The sequence below is a fragment of the Agelaius tricolor genome, unplaced genomic scaffold, assembly GCF_023055355.1.
Source record: "Agelaius tricolor isolate 1412-34295 unplaced genomic scaffold, bAgeTri1.0.p SCAF_190, whole genome shotgun sequence".
NCBI classification, from domain to species: Eukaryota; Metazoa; Chordata; class Aves; order Passeriformes; family Icteridae; genus Agelaius; species Agelaius tricolor.
In genome coordinates this window covers 21,446-30,411 of record NW_027269450.1, presented here as the reverse complement: position 1 = coordinate 30,411, position 8,966 = coordinate 21,446, and the positions used below count along the sequence as shown (strand labels likewise).

The following is an 8,966-nucleotide window of genomic DNA, read 5'->3' as shown; positions in this document are numbered from 1 at the left end:
GAATTTAGGGTCGGATTTGGGGGTCCTGAGGAGGATTTGGGGTGAAATTTGGGGACTTTTGGGGGGATTTTGAAGCCTTGGGGGGGGATTTTTGGGTTCCTGGGGGGGTCCCCCAAGGCCCTCCTGACCCCTCTGTACCCCCCTCCAGCTCCAGGACCCCCAAATGGCGACAGGAGACCCCGGTACGGGGGGGGAGGAATTGCGGGGATTTGGGGGGTCCTGGGGGGGCTTGGGGAGATTTTGGGGGTCTCTGGGTTTATTTTGGGGGATATTTTGGGGGATATTTTGAGGTTCTTTTGGGGTTGTTTGGGGGTTTTTGGGGTCTCCGCGGGGAGTTCCTGGGGGTTATTTTTGGTTTATTTGGGGTTATTATTTTGGGTTATTTTGGGGGTCTCATGAGCTATTTTGGGTTATTTTGGGGCTATTTTGGATTATTTTGGGGTTATTTTGGGTTATTTTCAGTTATTTTGGGTTATTTTGGGGGTCTCTGACCCCTGTTCCCGCCCCCCAGGCCGGGCCCAGCCCCAGAACAGCCCCAGGACCCCCCGGGACCCCCGGCAAGACCAGGTGGGGCTGAGCCCTGACCTCTGACCCCCCCTGTGACCCTTCCGTGACCCCTCTGTGACCCCCCTGTGACCCCTGACCCCCCCCATGACCCCTGACCCCACGGGGGACCATCCCATGACCTCCCCATGACCCCTGACCCCTCCATGACCCCTGCCTCCCCTATGACCCCAAGTGACCCTTGACCTCCTGGTGACCCCCTGGTGACCCCGCCCCTCCCCCAGGTGTGGGGGCTCCGGGGGTCCCTGGGGCGGCTGCGGCTGCGGGGGGAGGAGGCGCAGAGAGTGCAGAGGCTCTACCTGAGAATGCAGGAGCTGCTGCAGGTGAGACACACCTGGGATACACCTGGGATAGATAACACACAGCTGGGACAGGTAATGGCACACCTGAGACAGGTAATGACACACCTGGGTACACCTGGGATAGATAACACACACCTGGGACAGGTAATGACACACCTGGGACAGGTAATGACACACCTGGGTACACCTGGGATACACCTGGGATACACCTGGGGAGGAGGCACAGGGAGTGCAGAGGCTCTACCTGAGAATGCAGGAGCTGCTGCAGGTGAGACACACCTGGGACAGGTAATGATACACCTGGGATACACCTGAGATAGATAACACACACCTGAGATACACCTGAGATACACCTGGGTACACCTGGGATAGGTAACACACACCTGAGATACACCTGGGACAGGTAATGACACACCTGGGTACACCTGGGTACACCTGAGATACACCTGGATACACCTGGGATAGGTAACACACACCTGAGATACACCTGGGACAGGTAATGACACACCTGAGATAGATAACACACACCTGGGACAGGTAATGGCGCACCTGGGATACACCTGGGATAGATAACACACACCTGAGATACACCTGGATACACCTGGGATACACCTGGGACAGGTAATGGCACACCTGGGATACACCTGGGATAGATAACACACACCTGAGATACACCTGGGACAGGTAATGACACACCTGGGTACACCTGGGATAGATAACACACACCTGAGATACACCTGGGATAGATAACGTACACCTGGGATACACCTGGGGAGGAGGCGCAGGGAGTGCAGAGGCTCTACCTGAGAATGCAGGAGCTGCTGCAGGTGAGACACACCTGGGACAGGTAATGACACACCTGGGTACACCTGAGATACACCTGGGATAGATAACAAACACCTGAAACAGGTAACACACACCTGAGATACACCTGGGTACACCTGGGATACACCTGGGACAGGTAATGGCACACCTGGATACACCTGAGTACACCTGGGATACACCTGAGATACACCTGGGACAGGTACCGCACACCTGGGGGTTCAGACCCACACTTGGAGGGGTTGGTGGCACCTGTGGGGGGGTTTAGGGACACACCTGGATGGGCAATGACACACCTGGGCAGGTAATGACACACCTGGGACAGGTCATGACACACCTGGGACAGGCAATGACGCACCTGGGACAGGCCATGACACACCTGGGACAGGTAATGACACACCTGGGACAGGTCATGACACACCTGGGACAGGCAATGACGCACCTGGGACAGGTAATGACACACCTGGACAGGCAATGACACACCTGGGACAGGTCATGACACACCTGGGACAGGCAATGACACACCTGGGACAGGTAATGACACACCTGGACAGGCAATGACACACCTGGGACAGGTCATGACACACCTGGGACAGGCAATGACACACCTGGGACAGGTAATGACACACCTGGGACAGGCAATGGCACACCTGGACGGGCAATGACACACCTGGGACAGGCAATGGCACACCTGGGACAGGCAATGACACACCTGGACAGGTCATGACACACCTGGGACAGGCAATGACACACCTGGACAGGTCATGACACACCTGGGACAGGTCATGACACACCTGGACAGGTCATGACACACCTGGGGTCTCACCTGTCCCTCCCCTGTCCCTCCCCTGCAGGCGGAGGCGGGGCTGTCCCGGGCCCTGCTGGGCGGGGCGGAGGCGGAGCTTCTGCGCATGCGCGGGAGGCTGCGGGGCCTGCGGAGCCGCGGGGGGCGGGGACCGAGGGGCGGGGCCACGCAGGTACCGGGGGCGGGGCCACGGAGGGACCGAGGGGCGGGACCAAGGAGGGACCGGGGGCGGGGCCACGGAGATCGGGGGCGGGGCTGGGGGGCTCTGGGGGGGCTCTGGGGTGTCCTGGACTGGGGAGGGGCTGGATTGGGGGGGGGGGGCGCCCTGGATTAAAGGGGCCCTGGGGGGGCCCTGAATTTGGGGGGGGTCCTGAATTTGGGGGGGGTCCTAAATTTGGGCCGGGTCCTGAATTTGGGGGGGGGTCCTGAATTTGGGGTCCCTGTGGGTTTAAGAGGGGGGTCCCCATGGATTGGGGGGGGTCCCCAGTGGGTCTGGGGGTCTCTATGGGTCCGGGGGGGGTCCCCATAGATTGGGGGGGGTCCCCTCTGTGTCCGGACCCCGCCCCCTCCTCATTGCCCCCCCCCTCAGGTCCGGGGGTCCCGGCGCGCGCGGGGGGCGTGGCCAAGAGAGCAGCGGGAGCCGGTACGGGGGGGGGGGGGATTTGGGGGGGATTTGGGGGTCCCGGGGGGATTTGGGGGGGATTTGGGGGGTCCTGGCGGAGATTTGGGGGGGATTTGGGGGTCCCGGGGGGATTTGGGGGGGATTTGGGGAGGGATTTTGGTTGATTTTTGGGTGGGGATTTTGGGTGATTTTTGGGAAGATTTTGGGAGGATTTTGGGTGATTTTGGGGGTGATTTTTGGGGGTTTTTCGGGGCTGTCCCCGCCCCCATGCCCCCCTTTCTCCCCCTCCCCTCCCCCCCCAGGAGTGGCCGCAGTGGGGGGAGGGGCAGGCAGAGCCCCCCCCATCCCCCCCATCCCCCCCTTCCCCCGGAGACCCCCGGGAGACCCCGGGGACCCCCCCAGGGACCCCCCCAGGGACCCCCCCCGGGGGCACCGAGCGAGGCCCCGCCCCCGGCCACGCCCAGCAGAGCCCGGCCACAGGTGAGGCCCCGCCCCCAATGGCAGCTGGGGGGCACCTGGGGCACTTCCGGGGGCACCTGGGGGGCACCTGGGTCACCTGTCCTGGGTGTCACCTGTGTCACCTGTGTCACTTCTGTGTCACCTGAGTGTCCCCTCTGTGTCACCTGGGCGGCACCTGGGTTACCTGAGGGTCACCTGTGTCACCTGTGTCACCTGTCACACCTGTCCTGGGTGTCACCTGAGTGTCCCTGTGTCACTTGGTGTCTCCTCCTGTGTCGCCTGAGTGTCACCTGTCACACCTGTCCTGTGTGTCACCTCCTGTGTCATCTGTGCCACCTGTCCCCCCAATGTCACCTCTGTCACCTGTGTCACTTCTGTCACCTGTCACACCTGTCCTGGGTGTCACCTGAGTGTCACCTGTGTCACCTGTCCCCCCAGTGTCACCTATCTCACTTATCCCCAGTGGCCTCACCTGTCCCTGTCCCACCTGTCCCTGTCTCACCTGTCCCTGTCCCCAGGTGTCCCACATGTCTCACCTGTCCCTGTCCCAGGTGTCCCAGGTGTCTCACCTGTCCCTGTCCCACCTGTCCCTGTCTCAGGTCTCTCACCTGTCCCACCTGTCCCTGTCCCACCTGTCCCTGTCCCACCTGTCCCTGTCCCCAGGTGTCTCAGGTGTCTCACCTGTCCCTGTCCCACCTGTCCCTGTCTCACCTGTCCCTGTCCCAGGTGTCTCAGGTCTCTCACCTGTCCCTGTCCCACCTGTCCGTGTCCCTGTCCCGGCTCCGGGCCGAGGCCGTGGCTCTGCGGGGGCGCCTGCGGGGGGAGCACCTGGGGACACCCCCTGGGAGGTGAGAGACACCTGGGGACACACCTGGGGACACACCTGGGACACACCTGGGGACACACCTGGGACACACCTGGGGACACACCTGGGGACACCTGGGGACACCTGGGGACATTGGGGACACACCTGGGGACACACCTGGGACACACCTGGGAACACCTGGGGACATTGGGGACACACCTGGGGACACATCTGGGGACAGCTGGGGACATTGGGGACAAACCTGGGGACATCGGGACACACCTGGGGACAGCTGGGGACAGCTGGGACACACCTGGGGACATTGGGAACACCTGGGGACACCTAGGGACACACCTGGGGACACCTGGGGACAGCTGAGGACACACCTGGGGACAGCTGGGGACAGCTGGGGACAGCTGGGGACATTGGGGACAAACCTGGGGACACCGGGACACACCTGGGACACACCTGGGGACATTGGGGACAGCTGGGGACACATCTGGGGACACACCTGGGGGTACCTGGGCACACCTGGGCACCCCCTGGTTGCAGGGACCCCCCTTCCCCCCCCGGCTCGGGGGGCGTGGCCTCGGCCCGCAGGGACCTGGCCCAGGTGAGCCACGCCCTGGGCGGGGCCTCGGCGCGGCTGGAGAGGATCCTGAGACAGCTGGGGCAGGTGAGGGGCGGGGCCAACACGGGAGGGGGCGGGGCCATGGCTGGGACAGGTGAGGAGGGGGCGTGGCTACACCTGGGACAGGTGAGGAGGGGGCGTGGCCACATTTGGACAGGTGAAGGGGCGGGGTCAGGTGAGGAAGGGGCGTGGCCACACTTGGACATGTGAGGAGGGGGCGGGGCCACACCTGGAACATGTGAGGAGCGGGCGTGGCCACATTTGGACAGGTGAAGGGGCGGAGTCAGGTGAGGAGGGGGCGTGGCCCGGCCGTGCCTCAGTTTCCCCTCCCCTCCCCCCCCAGGATTTGGGGCCCCCGCCCCCCCCCGCGAGCCCCGCGCGCTGCTGGAGCTCCTGGGGGCGGGGCTTCTCAGGGGGGCGGGGCCAGCGCCGGCTCCGCCCCCCGGGCACCGCCCCCAGGTGAGAACGGGGGGGGGGGGGGCGGATTTGGGGGGGGGTCCTGGGGTCAATTTTGGGGGGTCTTGGCCCCATTTTGGGGGGTCCTGACCCGGCTTCGGGGTCCCCGTTCCAATTTTTGGGGCTCCTGACCCAATTTTGGGGTGGATTTGGGGGCTCCTGGCCAATGCTGGGGTCCCCGTTGTGGATTTGGGGTGATTTTGGGGTCTTTTGGGGGGTCCTGACTGGTTTTGGGTCCCCTTTCCTGTTTTTGGGGTGATTTTGGGGGGTGCTGAGCAGTTTTGGGGTCCTCGTTCCTGGTTTTGGGTGGTTTGGGGGGGTCCTGATCCAATTTTGGGGTCCCCGTTGTGGTTTTTGGGGTGTTTTGGGGGCTTTGGATGTTTTTGGGGGGTCCTGACCCATTTTGGGGGTCCTGACCCATTTTTGGGGTGTTTTGGGGGGTTTGGATGTATTTGGGGGGGTCCTGACCCATTTTTGGGGGGGTCCTGATCCATTTTTGGGGTGGTTTGGGGGGGTTTGGATATTTTTGGGGGGGTTCTGACCCATTTTTGGGGGGGTCCTGACCCATTTTTGGGGTCCCCGTTGTGGTTTTTGGGGTGGTTTGGGGGGGTCCTGACCCATTTTTGGGGGGGGGTCCTGACCCATTTTTGGGGGTCCTGACCCATTTTTGGGGGTCCTGATCCATTTTTGGGGTGGTTTGGGGGGGTTTGGATATTTTTGGGGGGGTTCTGACCCATTTTTGGGGTTGTTTTGGGGGATTTGGATATTTTTGGGGGGGTCCTGATCCGTTTTTGGGGTCCCCCAGCCCCCGGCGCTGCCCCTGGAGGAGCCCCCGGCGCTGCCCCCCAGCTCCGAGGGTGAGGGGGGGCCCGGGGGGATTTGGGGGCGGATTTTGGGGGGTCCGGGGGGATTTTGGGGGGCCCTGGGTGGTTTTAGGGGGGGATTTTGGGACATCCCAGAGAGATTTTGGGGGATTTTGGGGAGATTTTGAGGGGTCCTGGGTGGTTTTAGGGGGGATTTTGGGGGGTCCGGGGGTTTTGGGTGTTTTTGGGGTGATTTCGAGGTGATTTAGGGGCGTTTTGGGGATGATTTTTGGGGTGGTTTTGGAGTTTTGGGGTTTTTTATGGGATGTTTTGGGGGTGTTTGGGGTGATCTTGTGGGTTTTTTTTGGTTTCTGGGGTGATTTTGGGGCTTTTTTGGGGGTGTTTTGGGTGTTCCTGGGGTGGTTTTGGGGGTGATTTTTGGGGTATTTTTGGTGGGGGTTGTTTTGTGTTTCTGGGGTATTTTTGGGGTGATTTTTGGTGGTTTTGGTGTTTCTGGGGTATTTTGGGGGTGGTTTTTTTTTTAGTTTTGGAGTGATTTTGGGGTGATTTTGATATTTCTGGGGCATTTTTGGGGTGATTTTGGGGTGATTTTTGGTGCTTTTGGTGTTTCCGGGGTAGTTTTGGGGTGGTTTGGGGGTGGTTTTTGGGGTATTTTTGGGGTGATTTTGGGGTGATTTTTTGTGGGTGGTTTTTTTTGGAGTTTCTGGGGTGGTTTTTTTGAGTTTTGGGGTGATTTTTGGTGATTTTGGGGTGTTTGTGTTTCTGGGGTGATTATGGAGTGATTTTGGGGTGATTTTTGGTGGTTTTGGGGTATTTTTGGGGTGTTTTTGGGATGATTTTTGGGGTGATTTTGGGGTCATTTTGGGGTGGTTTTGGGGTGATTTTTGGGGTGATTTTTGGGGTGATTTTTGGTGATTTTGGGGTATTTTTGGGTATTTTTGGGGTGATTTTTGGGGTGATTTTTGGGGTGATTTTTGGGGTGATTTTTGGTGATTTTGGGGTATTTTTGGGGTGATTTTTGGTGTTTCTGGGGTGATTTTTGGGGTGATTTTTGGGGTGATTTTGGGGTGATTTTTGGGGTGATTTTGGGGGTATTTTTGGGGTGTTTTTGGGGTGATTTTGGGGGTATTTTTGGGGTAATTTTTGGTGTTTTCGGTGCTCCCCTCCCCCAGACGAGGCCGCCCCCGCCCCTCCCCCATCCCGGGCTCTGCTCAAGCGCCGCGCGCGGCGCCTCCTGCGGGGGGGGAGGGGCGGCACCCCTGGGAACCAGAACGGACCGGAACGGACCGGAACGGACCAGTATGGACCAGTATAAACCAGTGAGAACCAGTGAGAACCAGAACGGACCAGTATGGACCAGTATAAACCAGAGAGAACCAGTATGGACCAATATAAACCAGTATAAACCAGAGAGAACCAGTATGGACCAATATAAACCAGTATAAACCAGAGAGAACCAGTATGGACCAATATAAACCAGTATAAACCAGAGAGAACCAGCACGGACCAGTATGGACCAGTGTAAACCAGTTACGGACCAGTATAAACCAGCACGGACCAGTATAGACCACTGAAAACCAGTGAAAAGCAGTATAAACCAGCACAGACCAGTATACATCTGTATAGACCAGTATAGACCACTGAAGACCAGTATAAACCAGTAAAAACCAGCATGGACCAGTATGGACCGGTACAAACCAGCATGGACCAGTGTGGACCACTAAAAACCAGTATGGACCAGTATAAAGCCACACAGACCAGTATAGACCAGCACAGACCGGTATGGACCAGTGAGAACCAGTATAAACCAGTATGGACCAGTACAAACCTGTATAGACCAGTGAAAACCAGTATGGACTGGTATAAACCAGCACAGCCCACTGAAAACCAGTGAGAACCGGTATGGACCAGTATAAACCAGTGAAAACCAGTATAAACTGGTATGGACCGGTACAAACCAGTACGGACCAGTATGGCCCACTGTAAACCAGTATAAACCAGCACGGACCAGTATAGACCACTGAAAACCAGTAAAAACCAGTATGGACCAATATAAACCTGTATAGACCAGTAAAAACCAGCACGGACCAGTGAGAACCAGTATAAACCAGTTACAGACCAGCACGGACCAGTATAAACCAGTATGGACCAGTACAGACCAGTAAAAACCAGCACGGACCGGTATGGACCAGTAAAAACCAGTATGGACCAGTATAGACCAGTATAAACCAGTACAGACCAGTCCCTCCCAGTCCCCCCAGTTCCCCCATTAAAGCTCCTGTGCCCTCCCCCAGCCTGGCTCAGTTTTGGGGGGTCCTGGGGGGTTTTTGGGGGTCCCTGGAAAGTTTTTGGGGGGGTCCCAGGATTTTTTTGGGTCCCGGGGGGATTTTGGGGGGTCCTGGAGGGGATTTTGGGGGGTCCAGGGGGGTTTTTGGGGTTTTTTTGGGGGGTTCCCGAGAGTTTTTTTGGGGGTCTTGGGGGGAATATTTTGGGGGGGGTCTTTGAGGGGGTCCAGGGGGGTTTTGGGGGGCCTGGGGGGGATTTTTGGGGGTCCCTGGAAAGTTTTTGGGGGGGGTCCCAGGATTTTTTTGGGTCCCGGGGGGATTTTGGGGAGATCCTGGAGGGGATTTTGGGGGGGTCCAGGGGGTTTTTGGGGGGGTCCCGGGGTTTTTTTTA

General features: G+C 58.8%; 1 protein-coding gene and 1 long non-coding RNA gene across 6 annotated transcripts; one reads left to right on the top strand and one right to left on the bottom strand.

Annotated features, from left to right (window-relative positions):
* Window positions 1-38: 38 nt before the first annotated feature.
* LOC139587171 (proline-rich protein HaeIII subfamily 1-like) lies at window positions 39-8,583 on the top strand. Of its 4 annotated transcripts, XM_071421131.1 has the most exons (11): window positions 39-182; window positions 512-567; window positions 789-887; window positions 2,543-2,665; window positions 3,083-3,136; window positions 3,418-3,595; window positions 4,301-4,422; window positions 4,932-5,055; window positions 5,354-5,469; window positions 6,272-6,323; window positions 7,463-8,583. In XM_071421131.1, exons 1-11 carry the CDS (start codon window positions 164-166, stop codon window positions 7,603-7,605), a joined length of 1,086 nt encoding a protein of 361 aa, XP_071277232.1. In that variant the 5' UTR covers window positions 39-163; the 3' UTR covers window positions 7,606-8,583. The 4 variants fall into 4 exon arrangements, with proteins under 4 accessions (XP_071277232.1, XP_071277231.1, XP_071277234.1 ...); XM_071421130.1 differs by lacking the exon at window positions 6,272-6,323 and having other exon boundaries at window positions 4,310-4,422; XM_071421133.1 differs by lacking the exon at window positions 5,354-5,469.
* Window positions 1,209-1,843, bottom strand: LOC139587172 (uncharacterized). Of its 2 annotated transcripts, none has more exons than XR_011678252.1 (4): window positions 1,705-1,843; window positions 1,479-1,592; window positions 1,354-1,415; window positions 1,209-1,249 (listed from the first exon to the last, which is right to left on the bottom strand). It is a non-coding gene; the product is annotated as an uncharacterized lncRNA (long non-coding RNA). The 2 variants fall into 2 exon arrangements; XR_011678253.1 differs by having other exon boundaries at window positions 1,726-1,751.
* Window positions 8,584-8,966: the final 383 nt, after the last annotated feature.

What these genes read in the sequence shown, in the direction of transcription:
- LOC139587171 (XM_071421129.1), top strand. An exon ending in CGAGGGGCGGGGCCACGCAG is followed by an intron (nt 2,666 to 3,082) that starts GTACCGGGGGCG and finishes CCCCCCCCTCAG; the next exon opens with GTCCGGGGGTCCCGGCGCGC. An exon ending in CTGGGGACACCCCCTGGGAG is followed by an intron (nt 4,423 to 4,931) that starts GTGAGAGACACC and finishes CCCTGGTTGCAG; the next exon opens with GGACCCCCCTTCCCCCCCCG.